This window comes from Pelobates fuscus, chromosome 11 (genome assembly GCF_036172605.1).
Source record: "Pelobates fuscus isolate aPelFus1 chromosome 11, aPelFus1.pri, whole genome shotgun sequence".
Lineage (NCBI taxonomy): Eukaryota > Metazoa > Chordata > Amphibia > Anura > Pelobatidae > Pelobates > Pelobates fuscus.
The window spans coordinates 93,855,951-93,879,869 of NC_086327.1; the positions used below are offsets into that span (position 1 = coordinate 93,855,951).

At 37.6% G+C, this 23,919-nt stretch overlaps 1 protein-coding gene across 1 annotated transcript in view; it reads left to right on the plus strand.

Moving 5' to 3' along the window:
• NPHP4 (nephrocystin 4) overlaps positions 1-23,919 on the plus strand; it is a 311,285-nt gene that overhangs the window by 261,663 nt on the left and 25,703 nt on the right. The window contains exons 19-27 of the mRNA XM_063435987.1: positions 341-552; positions 3,312-3,538; positions 5,181-5,364; positions 6,480-6,572; positions 7,843-7,999; positions 10,288-10,373; positions 14,150-14,235; positions 18,485-18,656; positions 21,694-21,873. Coding sequence (XP_063292057.1) covers positions 341-552; positions 3,312-3,538; positions 5,181-5,364; positions 6,480-6,572; positions 7,843-7,999; positions 10,288-10,373; positions 14,150-14,235; positions 18,485-18,656; positions 21,694-21,873 — 1,397 coding nt within the window. The remainder of the gene's footprint in view (positions 1-340; positions 553-3,311; positions 3,539-5,180; positions 5,365-6,479; positions 6,573-7,842; positions 8,000-10,287; positions 10,374-14,149; positions 14,236-18,484; positions 18,657-21,693; positions 21,874-23,919) is intronic.

Here is a 23,919-nt window from a genome sequence, read left to right on the forward strand (position 1 = left end):
CAGTATGTTTGGTGCATGGATGATCCGTATTACAATACAGCTGATAAAACCAAATGGACTTGTGATCAAGGGGTTAAAGTTTAGTGCACACTTTAAACCTAGAAACATGTTTGTATTCTTGTTTGCCTGTAGAATTAGTTTCAGACACTTGTTGAGAGCCATCATTAAACCTAATTCTTCTTCTCAAATTGTCTGTTCAAGGTGAGTTTCCTTGTAGCGAAGCTATGCTTATTAGCACACAGTTGATAAAATAACCAAGGCACAATTACCTATAATAGCTATCCATTGTGGGATTCAGCCCACTAGTCATTTTGTTAAAAAGCCGTTCTTATGTTTTAAGCAGGGAAAACTATTTCCCAAGCTCAGAAGTTGGCTGACTTAGACAGCGAATTGGCAGCAATGCTCTTCAGCCGAATGAAAGACGTTAGCATTGCCTATCAGCATAAAGACAGCGAGACAGATGCCATGCAGAGACGCAAGATGGAAAGGATGATGGCAGTGAGACAACAGGAGTCGCAAGAGAACATTAACCTAAGAAAATCACTCCTACTGGTAAGCAAAATCCACTAGTTACGCTTCTCAATGTGCAAACAATACATGTTTATTTTGTAGCACAATGGACTAAGTATCAACCAATGTGATCATAAAATATAGCACTATCCTGTTGCAAAGAACAAATTTAATAATAGTAAAAATGTAATAGTAATAATAATTTTTTAAAGAAAAGGTAATAAGTTTTAACAAATGTATTATGTAAAGAATTGAGCATTATGGGGACCATGATTATTCTGGAAATTGGTTAACTTTTCTCCATATGAATTCCAATTATATACACTTATACAGAGCTATTCACTAAAGTGAGAATTCAAAGAGAACTCAAATAGAATTAAAAATGTAAGGTCAACATTGCCAAACTGGAAGCATAGCTCACTTAGAGTTTTTTTCTAGGTCAGCTTTTTTTTTCTGCAAATTTGATATTCACTTTGAATTCTGTCTTTAGTGAAAAACCCTGATAGTAAAGATTTAGATGACATCACACTCCAGTTAAGTCCAGCCACATCCATGGCACACAGTGCAAGTAAGAAGAGTAAATAGAAACATTGTTCAATGCCCCCCTTCCTCTGTATGTTTGTATATGGTGACTGCCCAGTACAAAAGACAGAGGTAATAGCAATAGTGGACAATGGATGGAGACACTCTTTTGCAGGATAAAGAGCTGTTGATTTATAAATATTTTTTACATTTCTCATACCTAACAATGTTCAGTATAAGGGTTAAATGAAGATAATATTAGTAATACAAATTTTAATTGGACTGGTTTAGTGAGCATGATGAAAAATTAAATTCATGAAACATATTAGTCATGATTAATGTTTTTGATTGTGGCAGTAATGCACTTCATTTCCTATCATTCTCATTCATAGCCGTAATGAACTGGGCCTCCATCTACCCTGGGCGCATAATTGCTGTAAATTAATTTGTACTTGAGTTGTCAATTGTTTTAAATTGTGTTGCTGCCTTTTAGCCACCTTCTGCCACTCTTGAATCCCAAAATATACTATTGTCGGACCTAGATGCATGTATGACATAATCACCGCAGGGCAGCTGACCACTGCCAGAGATGGAGCCCCTAAGTCTTGTAGATGAAAGATGGTCCAGGGCATGGCACTCATAGATTTGTAGAAAAAAAAAAAGATCATATATTGCTAAAAATGAATGTCACATGCTGCAATACCATTCGCCCGAAGTCACCACTTCACAAAATACAACATATAAAAGGATCAAGTACTCTAAAGCTGAATAAGAACGTTATTCCCTCACAAGTGTCATTGTTTCCTATTTGTGGAAGAAGTATCACTTAACTAGTAAGACAGGAACAAGGTAAATGTATTGGAGCAAACATTATCATTTCGAAACAAAAAAAAATCATACTTCAGGACAGTAGCCAGTAAGGTGTAGGCGTCAATTCACAGTGTTTGTTTTAAGTAGGACAGCTCTGAGGCTGATCGTTATCAAATATGCTTCCAGCATTTCACATAAGGACCAAAAATATTCAAGAAACAGGTGTCTCAGATATCAGTCAAGCCGGATGTAAAACACTTTGTCCAGGATACAAGATATGTGAGTGCCTGAATAGGAATAAGACAAAAATACAGAGAAGATATTTGAGAGTAGGGCTCAGTCCTAATGAAGGAACAGGAGGCAAGCAATACATCAAGCTAATTAAAAAAAAAAAAATGGGGATATGGAGCTAGACAAAGGCGAAGGAGAAGCCATCTGGTACCCTAGGATATTAATTAAGGCTGTGGAAGTAAGCAAAAACATGTAGAAGATATTTTGGTCACAATGAGATATATACACGAAATCAGGACTGCATCCTTTCATTGCTGCAATTCTACAACACAAAACGGTTTACACAAACACTTGCTACAGCCATGCAATGCACTCTAGAGAACTAGGGGATTCTGCAGTACACACTGGGAGTCAGGCATGATTGACGAAATTAGGGTCTGGCTATTATATTCAAACCTAGAAAGTAAACTTTCATGAATTCAATTCTATTGACTAACATTTATGTTACTTTTATCTTCTTTTCATGTTATCTCTTACGTTCCTTTACCATTTTCTGCTCGAATTCCCTAATTTAGTTACGGTACTTCTGCTTATCCTTCTACTCTCTGTACCTCGTCCATTGCATGTTGATTAATGGTATTGATTGCAAGCTTGCATAATTACCCATACTTTGCATCATTTAATGTTGTTTTCCTGCCCCACAATTAAAACCTTACAAAACCAGTAAAAAGTATCCCAAACATGTTCTCCCTATTGTATTTCTTTTTTTGTATATCTCTTAAAGATTACCTGCACATATATTGTCAGTGGTTATTTATTTAGCTTTATGACACAGACAGTAATGCTTCGATCCATGTTTAGTTTCTATAAAAGAACACATTCATCAAAGTTTAAATATATGTATAAATATTACAGGCGTTAATTCTCTAAGCTTATATTACTATAGAAACTCTTCATTTTATGAGATGGTAGGGTATACGCAGCTATTGGTTAATTCAGATCGATTACTTGACGCAGTCTTAGTTCTTACTAGATTTTTGATTGGCTAAAACCAATCAATAAATAAACGTATAATTTCTGTATGCTTGCGGTTTGGATGGACATTTTCTTTCTCGCAGAAAACAAAATTAATTTGTAACTAACGCAGCTTCTATGGTTTAGGACAAATCAAATGGGAATGTATGTATGTTTAATGAAACACAGATATTGAGCTGTTTCTATTTTCTTTTTGTTTCTAGGCTCAACATGAAGAGCGCACTCAGCACACCAGAGATTTGCAGATTATCGAAGCATACAGAGAACGCACCAAGGCAGAGTGTATCTCGAGTATGCTGAATCAGGCCATTACCTCAAATTACACTGTCTATGCTACAATGGGCACTGCAGAATTCTTTGAATTTGAGCTGAAAAATCCTTACAACATTCAGTACACCGTATCCATTGAGATTGATAACCCAGATCTCAGGTAGAACAGTAATCGACGTTGCTTATTTTTTTTATAAGGTTATCTAATGCTAGAGGGGAAAATGCTTTTCACAATACATTTTGGTATCTGTATTTTGTGAAAGATAAGGCTAATTATTTTGTTCTGTTTTTTTTTCTTCAAAAAAGATGCCCTTTAAATCATGCATGTCTTATTTTCCCAGTTTTTCACAATACATGATTGTAAATGTTTGGTGGAGAAGAAAACAAAACATTCCACTTTATTTAATGTTATTTTTTATAACTTGAGTTTTGTAAACTTTTTTTATTGCATGCAGTTGGCCCCTTTAGGTTTTTGTTATTTACTGAAATTGTATTCAAAGTGTTACTTTAACGTTCAGTTATTATTTATGAACACATAGCACCAATTCTAAACTAAAAGTTTCATAAAATATAAAAGATGCAAAATTGTGCAGTGTGTATTATAGAAAAATATTCTCTTTTTGTCTTGCACATCACAGCCTGCGTTTTGTAGAGACAGCTGAGGATGAGTAGGGGACTCTGGGGAAAAGCCAGAGGGCGAACATCTTCTCTATATGTAGTGGGACTTTTATACTTTGTGCTATGTGTAACCGATGGAAATAGTTTGAAAGTTTTCTTTCCTTTTCTTACTGTAGTTTTCCTTTTTGTGGACAGCTGTGGTTTTTGGATTTGCTGGTATTGATGAAATCCAATAATCTAGCATTCTCATATATTGTTGCATTTGTTTTTCATTTGTGCTATTTTGGATACAAAGGGCGGTGGCTAGATAAGCAGTTTAATCAGCCGTGTTTTTTTTGGCAACCTGCGTTAACATGCGCATGCACGTATGATGCAAGAAACATGCACATTGACTGAAGCATGGGTATAGTACAGTATGACACAGGTGTTGTATCTTGTGAAGGGATATCATGGAGTTAGCATTCTGTCCAACATACATCTCGTCATCATTAGGCAGCTCTAAATACTCAGTGCCATAAAATTATTCACCAGATGAGCTGGTGATATCAGTCGTGAAAGAAAGGCATAAGATGGACTTGCTTAACCCCTTAAGGACCAAACTTCTGGAATAAAAGGGAACCATGACATGTCACACATGTCATGTGTCCTTAAGGGGTTAAACCAATAGATGCACAAGCAGAGTAACTAGTAATGGTAATTAGGTCTAAACCCTCTCCCCTTATTTTGTCATGTACTTGGACGATTGAGTAGAGTGTGATGAATAGTGGGGCTTTTGAAACGTCAATGCGTAATATAACATTTAATTAGACCAGCATTACCCTAGATTTTTTGTTGAAATTCTTAAATATAAAAGCGTCAAAGGTTTATATGGACTACTATTACATTTACAAAATTACTTTTGCTGGTAGTGTTTAAAAAACAAAACAAAACACAAAAAGAAACCTAGAATGTAACGGCAGATAAGAACCATTTGGCCCATCTAGTCTGCCCAATACAGAGAAAACAAGTAGCTGCAACATCCCTAAAACATTCACACATTTATTTAAAAACAAGTATGTGTAACATTAGTTTTACAATGTTATCGTAGAAGGTCTCAAGGCAAGAGGTTTCAGAATATTTCTTTAATAATTTTTTTTTCCTTGCGTTTCCTTGCGTTCTTATTTTTTTTTATTCTTCTTCCCCAGAGTCATTGTGGATACAAAGGAATGGAGACATTTTAAGAATCTAACAAACACATTGACTCCCATAGAAGAGAATATGTTTCATGTTGAGCAAAATTTGACAAACCCACATCTCTATCTGAGGCCCAAGGAGACCGTCTACATTCCATTTAAATACCAGATTTTCTTTGTTGACCATACCGCCATGGTACAGTGGTGCATGTTTAATATATGTTTATTGCTTTACTTTCCACAACCATGTTTATATTGTACTGCACTTTGAATGATGGTGGTGCTTAATCACTAGTTGATAATAACTGTATAGACTCTGTGTAAAGCTGAATATAAAGAAAAACATCTTTGCAAACTAGGCATCTATATACATAGATGTATACATATGTATTTGTTATTTGTAACACATATAAAGTTTTTTTTTAAATTATTATTATTATTGCATTTCACATCAATCAGCATGTCTTTTTTTTTTTTTTATTCGGAAAATCCCCATTAATATCAATGTAAACTTATTTTATTGTTAATTCTGTGATGAAGTTTTATTTGATATTAGTTGTCAGTTTACAGTGAAATGGCAGATGGGGATAGTCATTTAACCTAAATACATTTGCAGGCATGCCTTTTTTTTTTTGTTTGTAAAATAATGTTATTTGGAAATGTTAAATTATTTGTATAGGTAATACAATGAAACTATTAGAAACAAAATATATTCAAATTCACTGTAGCTTCTGTTTTTAATGATCTGCATGCAGAAGAAGCAGGCAGACCGCTCCCAGACTATGAAAAGCCTCCATCAATTATTCTGCTCTTTGGGTGGTTTTTAATTCCTTAAGGTGGTGTTTGTGGGATATGTCCTTGAGGTGCAGACACTAGTTACACTCATCAAATCTAATGTGTGGAACTGCTCAGTAATCTGATTGAAGCCATATTATTACTGCCCTTAGCCTATTAACATTCCCGTTCACAGTTTGAGCTGTGTATTGCCATCCACAGCTGGAGAGGGGTGAATATGCTTAGTGTGAGTGTGCCCATTGTGTGCAAGCCATGGACGAAACTTAAAGAGCAAAAAAAGAAGTAAAATCTCTCCTGTGAAATAGAAGCAGTAGGCTTATAGCTGCAGCACATTTTAGAAGTCACTGCAGTTATAAACCTCTAGATGCAATGACAGGGGACTGTATTTGCCATACCCTATGCAATGACATTGGTTGTTGTGGTGCCTAGAGTGACGCTTTAAAAAAAAAAAAAGAGAAAGACATGAGATGCGTAACCGAGACAACAAATTATTAAAATACATGTCTGTCTGTTTAGCAATGGCAGAGTCCCGGGGCTGGTGGATTGCTGAACAATACAGATGGAATGTCACACTTCAAACCAAATGCAATGTCATCCAAGAAGATTAAGGTGATATGTTATGTAATTTTTATGGACCTCTCAGATTTATGATATTTATGTCAGAGATTCTGATCAAACTGATTATTTGCTTCCAAGATATGCCATATACTGTACTGTAATCTCACAACAGACACCCATTGAACTTGATTTCCTAAATGTGGTTTCACAATACGCATGCTTGAGTTTAGCAGGGACGTTGGAGCTCTTGAGCTTTAGCTAGTACAAGCAATATCCACAACATCCACAAATTGCTTTTTACCTCTAATAACTTAAAGAGGAAACTTTTAGTCGTTGACAGTTCTGTTTTTAAAGACACCAGTACATGCTATCAATGTGTTCAGTGGGCAAGATGTGCATATCATACTTGTGCAGAACTTCCAGGTTCTGATACTGGTACCTCTGCTCCATTTTCTTACATATATACCTACCATGCCTCCAAGAAGCAGTCTGTTTATTCAAATCAGACAGGTTGCATTTTTCCCCCATTGTTGCCGTTAGAATTTCTAGAGTAAAAAGCATTTTGTACAATAAAAAAAGTTTATTTTTTTCCCCCTATGTATTATTATTATTATTATTATAAGTCTAACTGTATGTCCATCCACCCAGTGAGCTATCTACCTTTAGTTCCTAACCCACGTAAGAATTCAAAAGCTATGTTTACAATATTAGGTCACTGCTAAATTAACCCATATCACAGTTTTCAGGGTTAATAAATATATCATGCTCTTATGTGATTGATAGGTAAACAAACACATGCTTTAGATGTGCATAGAGAGAGCTGCATTGTTATTTACAATCCATTAGCTATTTAGTGCACTGTGACCGTCTACATTTGCCTTGTCTTTAGATGTACATTGTAATTGTATTGGGTCAGCAATATTTTGCTTTAAAATGTGTCCAAATCAGATTATTTTCAAATGCACATCAAATTCATCTCTCTCACACATGCAAAATCTCCAGAGCATTGCTTGTTTTGAAGTGATAATCTTCTAAATATCTTAGGAATGTTTTAAAAAAGGATTAGACACAAAATTCAAAATGTGTTCCTTATTTGCTTCTTTAACTACTAAGTAAACAGCACTTTCCTCCCTGAAATGAACACTCATTTCCCCAATGAAACCACTTTAAAGCACAGAACATACAGCTTTCTTGTTAAAGTACAAACTTAACATACTAATTAATCACAAGAGTAATACCTGAAGACTTGCACAAAAAGCTTTATTGAGTCATGTGTATTTAAACTTTCCATAATGCGTCCAATTATGTTTTTGATGACTAGGTTTCTTTTAAGACTTCGGATGGAAAACCTGTGGCAATTCTTCAAGTACATATTGAACCCCAACCGCATGTTGTTGATCAGACCTTTCGATTTTATCATCCGGAACTGACATTCTTGAAAAAATCCATACGATTGCCTCCATTGTTCACTCTTCCAGGTAAATAACCTCTCAGCAGGCACAATAATATAATTAATGATATTAGAATACTCCTTTGGTTATATTACTCTAAATCTCTTTAAAAATATTGTAAAATCCACAGAGTGAAAAAAGTGATTTTTTTTTCTTTTAAATGTATGTTTTCCTAGGTTGTTTTCAATCAGTCAGGACCTACTATGATATTATTATTCATACTGGTTAACCCCTTAATGATCAGTGGCATGTTATGCCATAAGCCAGGGGTACCCAAAAGGTACATCCCCACATGTTGTAGAAATACCAATATCTGCCTTTAGAATGCCAAAGCTGAATGGAAGCTTTCGTTTTAAAACATCTAAGGATCTACCTTTTGGGCACCCCTGCCATAAACAAAGTTACCTAAATCTTGATCCTTAAAGAAACAATTAAAGCTTGCTGTAGTGGATAATGTGCCATTGTAAGTTCTCAACCATTTTAGAATGGTTTGTCTTCTTACCTCGGTCCACCAGGCACCACTCCCCTCATTCACTACTAACAAAAGAGAGCCGAAAGCTCCTAAGCAACCTACCCTAGCCTGATTAAAGGACCACTATAGTGTCAGGAAAACAAACTTGTTTTCCTGACACTATATAATCCTTAGGTCCCCCCCACCCTCAGGGCCCCCCTCCTGCTGGGCTGAAGGGGTTAAACCCCCATTAGCCACTTACCTTTCTCCAGTGCCAGGCTCCCTGAAACTGCTATGTTTACAAGTGCAGGATTAAAACCTGGGGGACCTAGCACCCAGACCACTTAATTGGCTGAGAGTTTCAGCTGGTTGCTCTCAGCCAATGAGCTAAGCCCTCACTGCAGTGCTTAGTTCATACATAGCTCTTCTGTCATTGGTAGAAGATGAGTGGAGCACTGCCTGGCGACCCAATGTATGAAGTGAAAACCATTCTAAAATGGCTTGAATACTTACAATGGGATGGACTAGAGTACTCCAATCACCATATCTACTACAGCAATCTTTAGAGGTTAAACAAGTTTGTGGTCTGTATGTGATATAGAAATCTTATGTGACCCTATACCCTTTTACTTATCAACATGTTCACATTTTGAATCACTGTTATTATATTGGAATGTTAATTATGTATTCCTTATGTATAGCCTCCCATTTTAGGCTGCATATCATTTACTTTATTTCTTTTATATGACGAATATTCTGTTTTTAAAAAATAAGTAACGCTTTTAAGAAGGGGTACTGACTGTTTCTCTGCTCAGCCTTTAAGAGGGTGTACTGATACACTCTAGCAAATCACTTAGATCTCTCCCCCAAATACTCATATTAGTCATATTCATCCACCCATTTCGATACTCTCCACGCATTATCTTCTTAAAGGCACATTATAGCCACCAAACCAACTTTAGCTTAATGAAGCAGTCTTTGTGTATAGATCATGACCCTGAAGTCTCACTGCTCAATTCTCTGCCATTTAGGAGTCAAATCAGTTTTGTTTCTGCCCATGCAGCACTAGCCACACCTCTCCTGGGTGTGACTCTCATAGCCTGCATGAAAAGAATGGTTTCATTTTCAATCAGATGTAGTTTACTGTAAAAACTTTTTATCTCCTGCTTTGTAAATTGAACTTTAATTACATACAGGAGGCTCCTGTAGGGTCTAGCAAGCTATTAACAGAGCAGCAGATAAGAAATTCAAAATTAAACAAATTGTACATTAAAGGAAATGTAAACATTAGATTTCAATTTACAGGAACTATTAAGGAAGACTGTAAGTCACATGCAGGGAGGTGTGGTTAGGACTGCATCAACAAAGGGATTTAACTCGCAAGTGGCAGAAAATTGAGCAGTGAGAATGCATGGTCATGATGTATACACAAAAACTGCTTTGTTAAGCAAAATTTGTTTTGGTAACTATATTGTCTCTTTAAATATTCCCAACCTGTCACTTACCCATACCCAGTCACATATGTGCACTTACTTCCATCCAAACAATTGCCTAAAACTTCACAACAAAAGTCCATTCACCTAATTTTTCCCTCCAAGCTACTTCACTGAAATTAGTTTTTTTATTTCTGTTTGATCATTTGAAATGGATTTTAAAGGTTCTTAAATGTCTAATTTTCCTATGCTTATTCACACTTTTTTTTTAAATGTTCACAATTAAACTAAAATAGTCTATTTATCAGTGCTACAAATGTTTTGAATCCTACATGTTCACCGTAGCAACTTCTCATGTATATTCAGCATTTCTTTATCTGCTAACATACAATTTGAATAAGTAAATTACAATTATAACAACTCATTTTCAGGAGCTCCAGTCGGAATGCCAGGTCAAGAGCCAGACCTTCATGTACGCTGCAGTGATCCGAACGTTATCTGTGACACCAAGAAAATGGTATGGTTGTGACAATGTGCAGTTTAACCTTTCAAGAGCAGTTACCCAAAATATATATTATCAGTTTGTTGTGGCTGAATGAAACCATAACCAAGGAACTCTCTTTTTACATACCCACCCCCCCCCCCCCCCTCCCCTCCTGGAAAACTTTATATTTGCCATTTTTGCTAGAACACAAAAGTTCTAGTATAGCGACATGGGTGTAAATAAAGCCACAGAATGAAATAATTTTTCTGTAATCTGTTTGCTTTTTCTTGTTTATCATCATTTATTGTAATTGTTCTAGGTTTTAAAAATGTTATACATGTATTGTAAACATAATAAAATTGAAACATTAACAAGAGCCCATAGAAAGGGGGTATTGATATATGGCCAACTAGCTTCTGTTTTACCACAACTCCCGGCACTCTACCAAAGACTTAAAGGGACACTTCAGTGCCAGGAAAACATAATCTGCAGTGCCCCTCTCCCTTTGACCTTCTCCTCCCCCCCCCCCCCCATCCCATGTTGCTTACCTGAATCCAGCGCCGATGTCCCTCAGCGCTGGGTCAGGCTCCGCGTGCGCTAGTCCCCCGCTGACGTTAGCTGGCATGGGAGACCTAATGTGCATGCGTGGCAATGGACGCGCTTGCGCTTTATACCTCCCCATAGGAAAGCATTATGCAATGCTTTCCTTTGGGGCTTTTGGCGATACTAAAGGTCCTCATGGATAGCGTGAGCAAGTCCAGTGTCGTTTAAAAAACACTTTTCGTGTTTTAAGAACACGGATGTCCCTCTAGTGGCTGTCTGATAGACAGACACTAAAGGAGGACTTAACCCTGCAAGGTAATTATGTCAGTTTATAAAAACTGCAATAATTACACTTGCAGGATTATGGGTGATGGGAGTTTGCACCCAGACCACTCCAATGGGCAGAAGTGGTCTCGGTGCTTGGAGTCTTGGAGTGTCCCTTTAATGGGAGTTGTAATCCAACAACAGCTGAACAGTCTCAGTTCAACCTCCCCCTAATCAAAGAGACAAAGCAGTTCATATAGATTCTGAATACATTTGCAACTTAATAGAATACATATAAATTGCAGGAGGATCTGTAACATTAGCCATCTATTTTTCAAAGGGAGCTTGAGGAAATAAGAATACAAAAAACAAGTTTGGTTGAATAGCAAGGTGTTCACATTCTGTGAAGTTGCTCTTTCACCCTCGCTATGTTTTCCAGTACCTGTATATACGTACATGTACATAATGTTACATTACATGCATGCACTGTGGTTGCTATGGGTGGAGAGCAGAAGGACTGCCTGTGGGTGGTCTCTTTTGCTCACCTTTATTAATTAATTCTATAACACAGAGTTTGTGCCAAATAATTAAAACGAGCAAATTTAGTTTTAGGCACTACAGTTGCTTTTTAGGTTGATCGCTCTATCAGCAAACAACGTTGTAGCTTTGAGTTTATTTTATTATTTAAGCTAGGTCAGTAAAACTAAGAATCAGAATATGAAGATGTGGAAATGCTTTTAAGATTTTTCATTCTTTAAAAAAAAAAAAAAAAAAAATCCGCCACAGGCAAGATTTTCAGAATCAGCAGTACAAAACGTTATGTTCGTTATTAAAATGTATCCTTTTTTTGTCAGAACAAACACTAAGATAGAAATATTGGCAGGAATATTTGCTAAAATGTAAGGCCAGAATAGCTGTACTACAAGCATAGCTGACTTTTTATTTTTTTTTTTTTTTTACCTTAAATTTTAAATTTGCTTTGAATTCTCATAAAATTCTCATTTTAGTAAATTCTGCAAACACCATTTATATTCAGTATTTCATTATTTACCGTGTGAATTAATAGCTAGGACCAACATATTGAACATACTCTTTGACTCCTACAGACTCAGGTGCTGGGTTAATATACGTCATCTAACTTAATTTATACTCATTTAATTGATCTTGAAAGTTCAGAGGGCGGAGTAGACCCTACTGGGGATAGATCTTGCCACCCAGAGGTTTGAATGGGTGCTTCTTCAAATTATTTAAACTACATCTCACCGCATGCACCTTAGCTAAGGTGAATTGACAATGGTTAGATATTGATTGTGTATGTTATATGCGCATTAAAGCTCTGTAACCTTTTTTTATAACCGATAGAGAAATCAGGAGATATTATTGTATGTCTTATAAATATAATTAAAGAAGTTTGATTGTTTATAGTTTAAATTAAAACAGTTGTATTGCTCTTCTGATCAATGTTGTAAAATATGGTGTCTAGGTTCTCCCTTACTGTTCTCTGTCCATTATTGAAAGCATATCACATCTTGACCTGGTGTTCTATGTGGGGAGCAATAAACTGCTTTAATTAATGTTTAATGTATGCTTTGTTCATTTTTTTAACCCCTTAAAGGGACACTCCAGGCACCCAGACCACTTCTGCTCATTGGAGTGGTCTGGGTGCCAACTCCCACTACCCTTAACCCTGCAAGTGTAATTATTGCAGTTTTTCATAAACTGCAATATTTACATTGCAGGGTTAACTCCACCTCTAGTGGCTGTCTATTAGACAGCCACTAGAGGTCACTTCCTGGGTTCTAGCACAGGTTTCCTGTGCTAGAGCGTCGCTGGACGTCCTCACGCTGTGTGAGGACCTCCAGCGTCGCTCAAAACCCCATAGGAAAGCATTGAAATGATTTTTCAATGCTTTCCTATGGGGAGACGTAATGCGCATGCGCGGCATTTCCGCGCATGCGCATTAGGTCTCCACGGCCGGTGAGCGAGATTAGTCTCGCCCACCGGCCAACGTAATCATTAGGAGGAGCGTCGCGGAGGCGGAGACAGCGGCGGGGGACATCGCCGCTGTCCCAGGTAAGTGACTGAAGGGGTTTTCACCCCTTCAGTAAAAGGGGATTGGTGGGTGGGAGGGAGAGGGACCCTCCAGTGCCAGAAAAACGGATCGTTTTTCTGGCACTGGAGTTTCCCTTTAAGGACACATGACATGTGTGACATGTCATGATTCCCTTTTATTCCAGAAGTTTGGTCCTTAAGGGTTACATTTATTTTGTTGTTGTATTTGAGATAATGGACCACATGAATAGATAGTGTGCACAGTTTAAAATAAGTATTGCAATAAAAAAAACGAGGAACACCTTTTGAATTATTGAACTGCAAAACATTGAAATATTTATTAATATTTTTTGTACATAATTTTTTAAGCAGAGCGTTATTAAGGTTGCCTGGGCCCCTGTATGTGTTTGTTGTGTGTGAGACTGTGTGTAGTGTCTGATTATTGTGTGTGTGTGGAGAAGGCTGAGAGCTGTATGTGGGAAGAGATGGACGTGCAGACCACAACATTACCTCAAGCAGGTGAGGGGGACTCAGAGCGGAGCAGGAAGATCTTTTGATCTCCCTGACAACTCAGAGAGGGCCCACTCACAACCAGAGCTGAAAGTCTTGGCCCAGCAGCCGAAGGTAAACTGGCTCTATCTTTAAACATCACACATTTCTCTAATTGCAGCCATGTGATTCTACATAAGTTTCCTGGATGTTACTGGGGAACCTTCACCTTTGTCAAGCTAATATAGAATATGCCTGTTAATTAGCAATTAACTATTTAGATTGTAGTAATTGGACTATAGAGCAATAATATTGACACCAATTACTAGAAATCAATGTAGAGTCTATTCATCTGCAGTTATTTTTTATAATTTCTCGTTTATTTATTTATTTGAAATGGCTTATTTAAATTGTTTCAGGAACTGTAATTTATTTTTTGTATATTTTGTTAAAACACACAGGGATACGGAGAACCCCAAGATGTGTTTTTGAAGGTTGCTGGAGGACCAAGTCCACAGATAAAAAAATTCTTTGTCGCACTTTACACGTGAGTAGATTTTATATATATATATATATATATATATATATATATATATATATATATAATATTATCCACATGCATTAGAATAGCTACCATCCAAAATGTTTCATTTTAAAGACCTTATGCTTACAATGCCACATTTTATAAATTGATTTTGAATACATTGTAATAAGTGCTAATTTTCATCTGGAGCTGTTTTTATTAAAGCAGCATGAACACCGTGGGAGCAACAGCACAATTAAATGTTTTTGGTCATGTTCTTTTCCCTGAGTGTCATAAATTCTACTTGACCTGACAAGAGGGGCACATGATTCAATTTGGAAGCTGTGATTGTCTGTGCTGCTTTGGCTCACTTCCACTTGGACTTTTGCTACCAGACCTCCTTCAATTATGTCTAGTGTCACAGGGGCCCAAACAAATAGACAAAGAGCTGATACAGCATCGGGGAAGGTGAATGCAGGCAATTGTTCTTTATTAGTCTATATCTATTACTGGGCCATAAAGTCCCCAACCACATTTTAACAGGGTAGCAAAGGGATTGACCAAATTCATTATTTTAGTATGTTGAGAGGAGTGTTAGATATGCAGATTTTGTTTGTCAGTCTTTTTTTTTTTTTTTTCCCTTTCCCTACATTACCGCAAATGCATTTTCAACTCTATGATTTTACTTTCAAATGTGTTCTTCACACTTTAAAGGAACACTCCAGGCACCAAAACAACTTAATGTAAATGAACTTGTAATGGTGCCAGGAGACCCCTGGAGGCACTCTTACCTCAAAGGGATAAGCCGCCAGGATGGAAGTGGAGACCAGTGCTGCAGGCAACTTTGGGGTTAAACTGTTCTAGAAAGGTTTAACCCCTTGAGGTAAGAGTGCCTCCATGGGGCCTCCTGGCACTATAACAAATTTGTTTAGATTAAATTCTTTTGGTGCCTGGAGTGTCCCTTTAATGTTTTACAGGCATGGTTATTTACTTAAGAGAGAATTCAAGGTGAATTCAAAGGGATTTATAAATTAAAGGTCAAACTGGCCTTAACATTACAAAAAGAGGAAGCTGAGTGGAGTGCACTAGGGCAGTACATCCATAATCAGCTTCTAAACCCTAGATGAATATGCTCCATCAGTGTATGGCAAAACAATGCTGTGAAAGGGAGCGTAGAACGAACTATTTACAATGAAATAAATCTTTATTGATCCCTCTTGGGGGAATAGAAATAAGATAAAAAAGTGTATATACAATGCCGAGATAGAAGGAGTAGGGAAGTATATGGTCTAAACATACTCGCAATATAGATAGTGTAAAATTATAACTTGTAGCTGTTCTAAACCTGTTAGACTGCTAATGAGTGGATACAATATCTATGAGTCATGCACAGTATTAAGTAGATACACTCCTAGGTAACATTCAGAGTATGGGGAATATTTGCCAGCGTTAGCGGTAGTGTATTGAGGAGAACGTAGAGGAATCTAGGGGGAGCACTGTAAATCAAACTTACACACTCGTCGGATAATAACAGTGTCTCACTGGTGTAAATATTCCTAGTGGTTTCAGAATACAAGCTCGGTATCAAAGTATAAGGGGAAAATCGAGAGTGGACGGCAAATAGGATCGCATAGAATAACGCGGTCAGAGTTAGAGCCTATACACCTCTTAACACCCTTAGAAATACCAGCCTGATGTCCAGGTTGGAGCGATATGCACACTCCGTGGTTTGCACTGGACCTATTCAACCTAGTTCACAGTAACTCCTAAAGATCCACTACGCATAACCAAAAATGGAAAACCATAATGGGAGTATATTTATGTTGAATTCCCATATAGTAAACACATCTATCGGTGGGAGCGAGGGCTAGAGACTTGTCTATAACCAGGGGTATATAGGGAACGGTGTGATGGGGATATTAGTAAAGTAGCCCCTCCAAGCCCAGTATCCAGCAAATAAGCGTGTAGAGCAAGCCCTAGAGAATTCCCCGCATTGCAAAAACCCCCAAATCTAATAGTCGCAACTAATTAAGATCTCAGCATCGCTCAGGTAGGCTATACTGTAGTCCTAAATAGGACCGTGTGGAGTAGTTTAGAAAAGCCTGTAACACTTAAATAAAATATCGTAATGGTCCTCTGTAGGACAGTCTAAATTAAATTAAGTCGATAGCGCTCAGAGGTATAGTAGTGGTCCTCAGTAGGACAGTCTAATTTTGATTAGAATCGGTACCGCTCAATACTTAAATAAAATAGCGTAATGGTCCTCTGTGGGACAGTTTAGATTAAGTTTAAGTCGATAGCGCTCGGAGGTATAGTAGTGGTCCTCAGTAGGACAGTCTAAATTCAATTAGAATCGGTAAACGCTCAACGCGCGTTTCGGCGCTAGCATGCGCCTTTGTCAAGAGCTAACCGGTTATGAGGTTGGCGCCTCAACAGGGTTTAAAATGAGGCGCCAACCTCATAACCGGTTAGCTCTTGACAAAGGCGCATGCTAGCGCCGAAACGCGCGTTGAGCGTTTACCGATTCTAATTGAATTTAGACTGTCCTACTGAGGACCACTACTATACCTCCGAGCGCTATCGACTTAAACTTAATCTAAACTGTCCCACAGAGGACCATTACGCTATTTTATTTAAGTATTGAGCGGTACCGATTCTAATCAAAATTAGACTGTCCTACTGAGGACCACTACTATACCTCTGAGCGCTATCGACTTAATTTAATTTAGACTGTCCTACAGAGGACCATTACGATATTTTATTTAAGTGTTACAGGCTTTTCTAAACTACTCCACACGGTCCTATTTAGGACTACAGTATAGCCTACCTGAGCGATGCTGAGATCTTAATTAGTTGCGACTATTAGATTTGGGGGTTTTTGCAATGCGGGGAATTCTCTAGGGCTTGCTCTACACGCTTATTTGCTGGATACTGGGCTTGGAGGGGCTACTTTACTAATATCCCCATCACACCGTTCCCTATATACCACTGGTTATAGACAAGTCTCTAGCCCTCGCTCCCACCGATAGATGTGTTTACTATATGGGAATTCAACATAAATATACTCCCGTTATGGTTTTCCATTTTTGGTTATGCGTAGTGGATCTTTAGGAGTTACTGTGAACTAGGTTGAATAGGTCCAGTGCAAACCACGGAGTGTGCATATCGCTCCAACCTGGACATCAGGCTGGTATTTCTAAGGGTGTTAAGAGGTGTATAGGCTCTAACTCTGACCGCGTTATTCTATGCGATCCTATTTGCCGTCCACTCTCGATTTTCCCCTTGTACTTTGATACCGAGCTTGTATTCTGAAACCACTAGGAATATTTACACCAGTGAGACACTGTTATTATCTGACGAGTGTGTACGTTTGATTTACAGTGCTCCCCCTAGATTCCTCTACGTTCTCCTCAATACACTACCGCTAACGCTGGCAAATATCCCCCATACTCTGAATGTTACCTAGGAGTGTATCTACTTAATACTGTGCATGACTCATAGATATTGTATCCACTCATTAGCAGTCTAACAGGTTTAGAACAGCTACAAGTTATAATTTTACACTATCTATATTGCGAGTATGTTTAGACCATATACTTCCCTACTCCTTCTATCTCGGCATTGTATATACACTTTTTTATCTTATTTCTATTCCCCCAAGAGGGATCAATAAAGATTTATTTCATTGTAAATAGTTCGTTCTACGCTCCCTTTCACAGCATTGTTTTGCCATACACTGATGGAGCATATTCATCTAGGGTTTAGAAGCTGATTATGGATGTACTGCCCTAGTGCACTCCACTCAGCTTCCTCTTTTTGCAATTTTCTTGGGTTATGCCCTCTACTCCCTTCAACCACCTACAACTCCAGTGGAGCGATCACTTGTGGGTCCTTCCACCGCTGTTGTACCATTTATTGGCCTTAACATTAATATTCAAGTTGAATTCTCACATTAGTAAATAACCTTGTAAGAGCTCCTTTGTTTCTCCTATTTTATAAAAAAATTTTATAGTTTCCTCCCACTTATATTGTGCTTATCGCGCTACAGTCTTGTCCCAGTCTGCTATTTTCTTCCATTCTAGCCCTTCTTTTTAAATTCCCATAATTCTCATTAAGACTATTTTGCTCATGCCTAGCACCCTTCATCTCGACCATTAAGTCTAACTTCGAGCATCTACTAATATCTAAAACAACTAAAAAAAAGATGCTTATTTTGTATCACACATTCTAGTGTAAACATGTCTACTTATTTGTATTTCTTTATTTGGAACAGGGATCCATGGCTTGCTACTCCTGTTCAGATTTGGCAGATATATGTTCATTCTCTTAAAAGAGTAGATGTTAGCTGCGTAACTGGTCAGCTAACCCAACTGTCCCTGGTTCTACGCGGCACTCAAGTCATCCGGAAAGTGAAAGCTTATAGTTCTCACCCACAAGAACTAAAGGTTATTTTTTTTATATTAATGTCAATTTGCAAATGTGGTTGAACATAGTTTTATTTATTTTTATTTTCTGAAGGCTTTAAACCTGAGGACAGACAATTTCTATTTCTTCCTTGCTAAGGTTTATGGGAAATACGCGCTTGCCTAATAGCGTGCTATATATGGCAGGCTTTCTGTTTCCTCCAAAAAATACAGGTTTCTTGACCTGGTAAATTTATTTTTAATGTATTAATAATTTATTACGTTAATTTATTCAGTAGGTGTAGTGTATGCTTGCTTAGAAGTAAATATGTTAGCATTTCATCTTTTTTATGGAAATCACATTGCTGCAAAGGCCAGGGGGTAATAAGCGAAATCAGAAAAAAAAACACCTTCATTTCATCTGCAAGCTGGAGATAAGTTTACACAGCTGTTTTAATCATTAAACCCTGTCATGGCACGCCATATCACACTGTTGCATTGTTTGCTCAATTGCCTCTTAATTTATTGCGTAATTGCCGCTACTGATTAATCAGCACGTTGTTGATTGACATTCGTTTTGACATTATCTTCTGCGCAAATGATAAAGACCCACCTAACTTAAGATACATAAGCCGGGAAAAGGAGCCACCATAAATTAGTCATAACATTTAAATTTATGATACTCGGCTAAGAATGATTTGATCAGTAATATTTGACGCTGCATTTCTCACAAATGTCTTGCAGCAAGTAATTACTCAATCCGTAAATACTCAATTTATTTCTCTGCAAAGGGACATTTTCATTAAAACAAAGCTTATTTAATTTACAATGAACATATATGGAAAACCTTCCATATTCCATTATTGTCTTTTGCAACAGTCTCCATAAAGGGGATAATTATAGTGTGTTGTGAATTGTAACTTGAAATTAAGAACAAATATATAGAGATGATATGAAACAGCCCTTTTTCCTAAAATCTGAAAGGGACAGCTAAGTATATATTTTAATATAAAGATCACAAGCATTTGACATGTGGTGTTTCAACATTACTTCTCTATATTAAAAAAACAAAAAAAAAAACAACAGTTTTCTAGTTATAGGGTGTGCAGTGGTACTTGAGCATGTATACATCTACAGTGATTCCAGTTTAAAGGGACTCTCCAGGCAGAGTATTTTACTCACCTGGTTCCAGCGCCGGGAGCCTTGTGAAGCCGCGCCCCCTATTTCGTCAAAATGACGAAATAGGCTGGCGCGAGCAGGGAGCAATCAGAAGCTTCAATTCATGCCGCCCTCTGAAGTCCTGAGCGCACTACCGCGCATGCGCGCGGTGTGCGGCGGCCGCGAGTTGAGCTGACTGACAGCTCAGCCTGCGGTTTTTGCCCGCCCCCTCTCCTCTGCTTACAGGCTGGAGAGAGAAGGCGCGCACACAGTGTCTTCTCTCTCCTGCACACGTCAGATGTATTTTAATACGTCTGACGTGTACATGGCCTTTTTAGGGCCCTACATGATAGGAAGTCCCTCTGGTGGCCGTCTGAGTGACGGCCACTGGAGGTATTCCTATCAATCAATGTAAACACTGTATTTTCTCTGAAAATACAGTGTTTACATTAGATTGCTTGCAGGGAGCTATAGATCTCACCTGAACAAATAAATTAAGCTGTAGTTGTTCAGGTGACTATAGTGTCCCTTTAAAGCAACACTACAGACCCCTAAAGCTCTTTAACCCCTTAAGGACACATGACATGTGTGACATGTCATTATTCCCTTTTTTTCCAGAAGTTTGGTCCTTAAGGGGTTAAAAAAACTTTTTACAACAAGTGCAGATTTCAATAGAAATTGTTACTTTTCTAAATTAACCTTGTTACACACCCCGGTTGTCAATCAGACAGACAATCCTGGCATTTCCTCATTGTTCAGCTCAGTGGAGTTAAACTTAAGACGCACACAATTGTCCAGAGCAACTGCCTTGCAAAGACCTCTCATTGAACTGCATTGGGAAGTATGTAATTGGACAGCCACAGAAAGTCTGGGTGAGGTTAGGAGGGGAGGGCTTGCAAAAGCACAGACAAGAGATCTACAACTTTTGCAAGCTGCTTTTAGATAGAACTCCAATGAAAACAAATAATGTATTAAAAACATGTTTTTATTGGGGGAATATCTATTAAGCAGTGAATATTTTATTTTTTATTTTATGCAGTGGAGTATCCCTTTAACATGTCATGATTCCCTTTAATTCCAGAAGTTTGGTCCTTAAGGGGTTAAAGATGATCAATATTTTTAAAATCACCGTGTAAAATCATTTAATTGCCAGCAACCCTTTGTTACTTCATTCTACCCCTCTCATTTTCCTATATTTCTATAAATTTCTATTCCATTCTCCTTTACCTTTTCTCTCATCTATTGTATCAGTTTCCCTACTTAACTCTCTCCCGCGGTCTCTTGTTTACTTTTCTCACCCTAGTATATTCAGCCTGTTACTCTATATATTTTTAAGTCTTACAACCAAGCTCTCTTTCTGCATGGGCTATGATATCAAGCCTTTAGATTCTGGGGCAAATTTGAATGAACTTTCTAGCAATTCTCGCCCACGCAGCTAATGCAACAGCTTTCTTCATTGTTCACAATAAAAGGTGCTCCAAAGTGAATAACTGTTTCACTCGTTACTTTAATGATCTATACAGCCTTCATTCATTTGAAATGCTCTGTTGTAGATTGATACAGTTATGTTACTTTACACTGTGCTATATGAATTCATTAATTTGTGCGCTCTGTCTTTGTGTAATTCAACATGGCACAAATAAGTAAATTATCCTTGTTGTCCAGCGTGGCAGAATTTCTTCTCTGGTATTTCTACACAAATGACTATAATAATAATAATAATGATTATTTTTAGCCTTTTTTTTTTTTTTCTTCTTTAATTGTTGTTAGAATTCTTAATCCTGGCTCATCTATTTTAATGGACAAATGTGAACCTTTTAAATTATAGACAAAAGGGTAAAGGATTTTTTTATCTGTATTTTCCGAGAATCTCAGCCACGTATCTTTTTAAACAGTGCATATATGTTGTGTTCTCCTCTAGGTTGATCCAGACAGTGTGTTTGTGCTCCCTCCAAGCGGAATACAGGACCTGCACATTGCTGTGCGCCCATCTAAAGCAGGAAACAGATTCATTTACCTCAACTTAGTAGATGTGGATCAGCATCAGCTTGTGGCATCCTGGCTGGTGTGTGTTTCAAGCAGGAATCCGATCATTTCCAAGGTAAAGCATCAGACAAAATAGCAGGGTTTTTCAAAGAACCAGGAATTTAAATTAACATGGATAAATTATACTAGACATATCAATATACATTATATATATATATACACACATTCAGATGACTCTGGTTTCCAGGAGGTGCGTCCTGGGGATGTTACTTTTGCCCAACATCCAGGGGAATACCCAATTTAATGGTGCTCATTTTATCTACTTCGGAAGGATGAAGGACTGAGTCAGCCCTGCCAGGAATTGAACCTGCAACCCTCAAGAGTTAAACAGATTCTACTGATGATGCATTAGCCCACTTTCCAGAATTGTAATGAATGTTCTAATGCTGCTTTGCAAATCTGCATTAAGTATATAATTTTTTTTTTTTTTTTAAATAGGGTGAACTCACAGGAGACAGTGATTAAGTCATGAAAAAAGCATGTTACATCAAAAATAACTGATCAAAGACGCAGGTCTTTTTTCAAGAAAAACTTGAATAGGTTGAAATGTTGGTTCGTTATTTTTGATGTAATATATTTTTTCACCATTTCCTGTGAGTGCACCCCATTTTTCTATTTTTGAGATGTGTGTGTATAATATATATATAAATATACACACAAACACATACAGGGCCGGACTGGAAAAATATTCGGCCCGGGCATTTTTCAATCACAGCGGCCCCCTGAGAAGGGGGCAGGGCCAGAGAGGGTGTGTTTGTCATCACTAATGACAAGCACGCCCCCTCTCAAAGTGAGCATGTTGGTTCAATGTGCAGAGCCATGAGAGGTCTAGCATGAGAAAAAAGGTCTAGCATGATGGCTTGCTGCCATCCCTGGTGGTTCTAGTGGTGAGTGAACTCTAGCCTGCAGGCGTTCACTCTCACAAGATCGGAGAGTTGCCGTGGCAGCAGGTAAGAGCTCCCCCGGGTCCTCCTCTACCTCCCCAGCCGGCGGCCGCATGTCTGTGCCTGTGGGACGGTTAGGGAGGTCTTAGAATAGTGCCGGCTCTGCATCCCGTTATCTCCCCTGCCGGCCTCGGCCCACCGGGCATTTGCCCTGTATGTCCGATGACCAGTTTGGGCCTGTATATATGTGTATATAATATATATATTTATAGAATATGTATTGTGTCAGTATCCCTCCAAGCACATCAACAGTCCAAGATTTAGACATTTCCAAGTTATTTAAGATCATTTTAAAACCTGGGCCTGTGTTGTGCCTTTGGGGACTTTCACTTAGCTATTAGAAAGTGACTTTCCCTCTGAAGTTTCTCTTTAAGAAAAGATGACTGAGAGCTTTGGATACAGGAGAAAAGCGTCTCTCTGCATACACGACTAAATGCCTGTGTGCATGAAAGACACACAAGTAAAGTACCGCAGTTCAAAGCATCAGGAAGACAAGCATGATCAGAAGTCGGAAGCAGTGCAGGTGCTTGTCAAGTGATTAAAGTAACTTAAAATTTTGCATTAAATTAATTAATATTGTAAAATTGTAAAGATGCAATTGCAAAACAACTCAGAGCGTGTTGACACATATAGACATACATTTATTTTTCTACATGACTACAAGAAATTTGTTATTGAAAAAATATATATTTTTTATTTTATTTTTCTTTCATACTCTGGTCGACTGCCATCAGAAATGATAGCCTTTTACCATATTGTGCCAAGATAATTTTTTATTTTTTTTTAATAGCAAAACATATTGCCATTGGGTGTCAATGAGATAAGAAATTATATTATTAGAATATAACGGCACATGTTTAGTACTTTAAAATTCTGGTTTGATCACTGTGGTTCAGCATTGCTTTCCCTCTGAATTTCATTAATCTACTTAATGTGGGTGCATGTAAATAAAAAAAAAATAAGGGGAAAAAAAAAAGATATATATATATATATATATATATATATATATATATATATATATATATAAAAAGGTCCAGAAACCTGCACTCCAGAGTGTTGAAAAGAAAAATTTAACTTTTATTCAGCAGACGCTGTGCCAACAAAAAATCTACGTTTTATTTCTAAATCAAACTTTCTTCAGGATATATGTATATTTG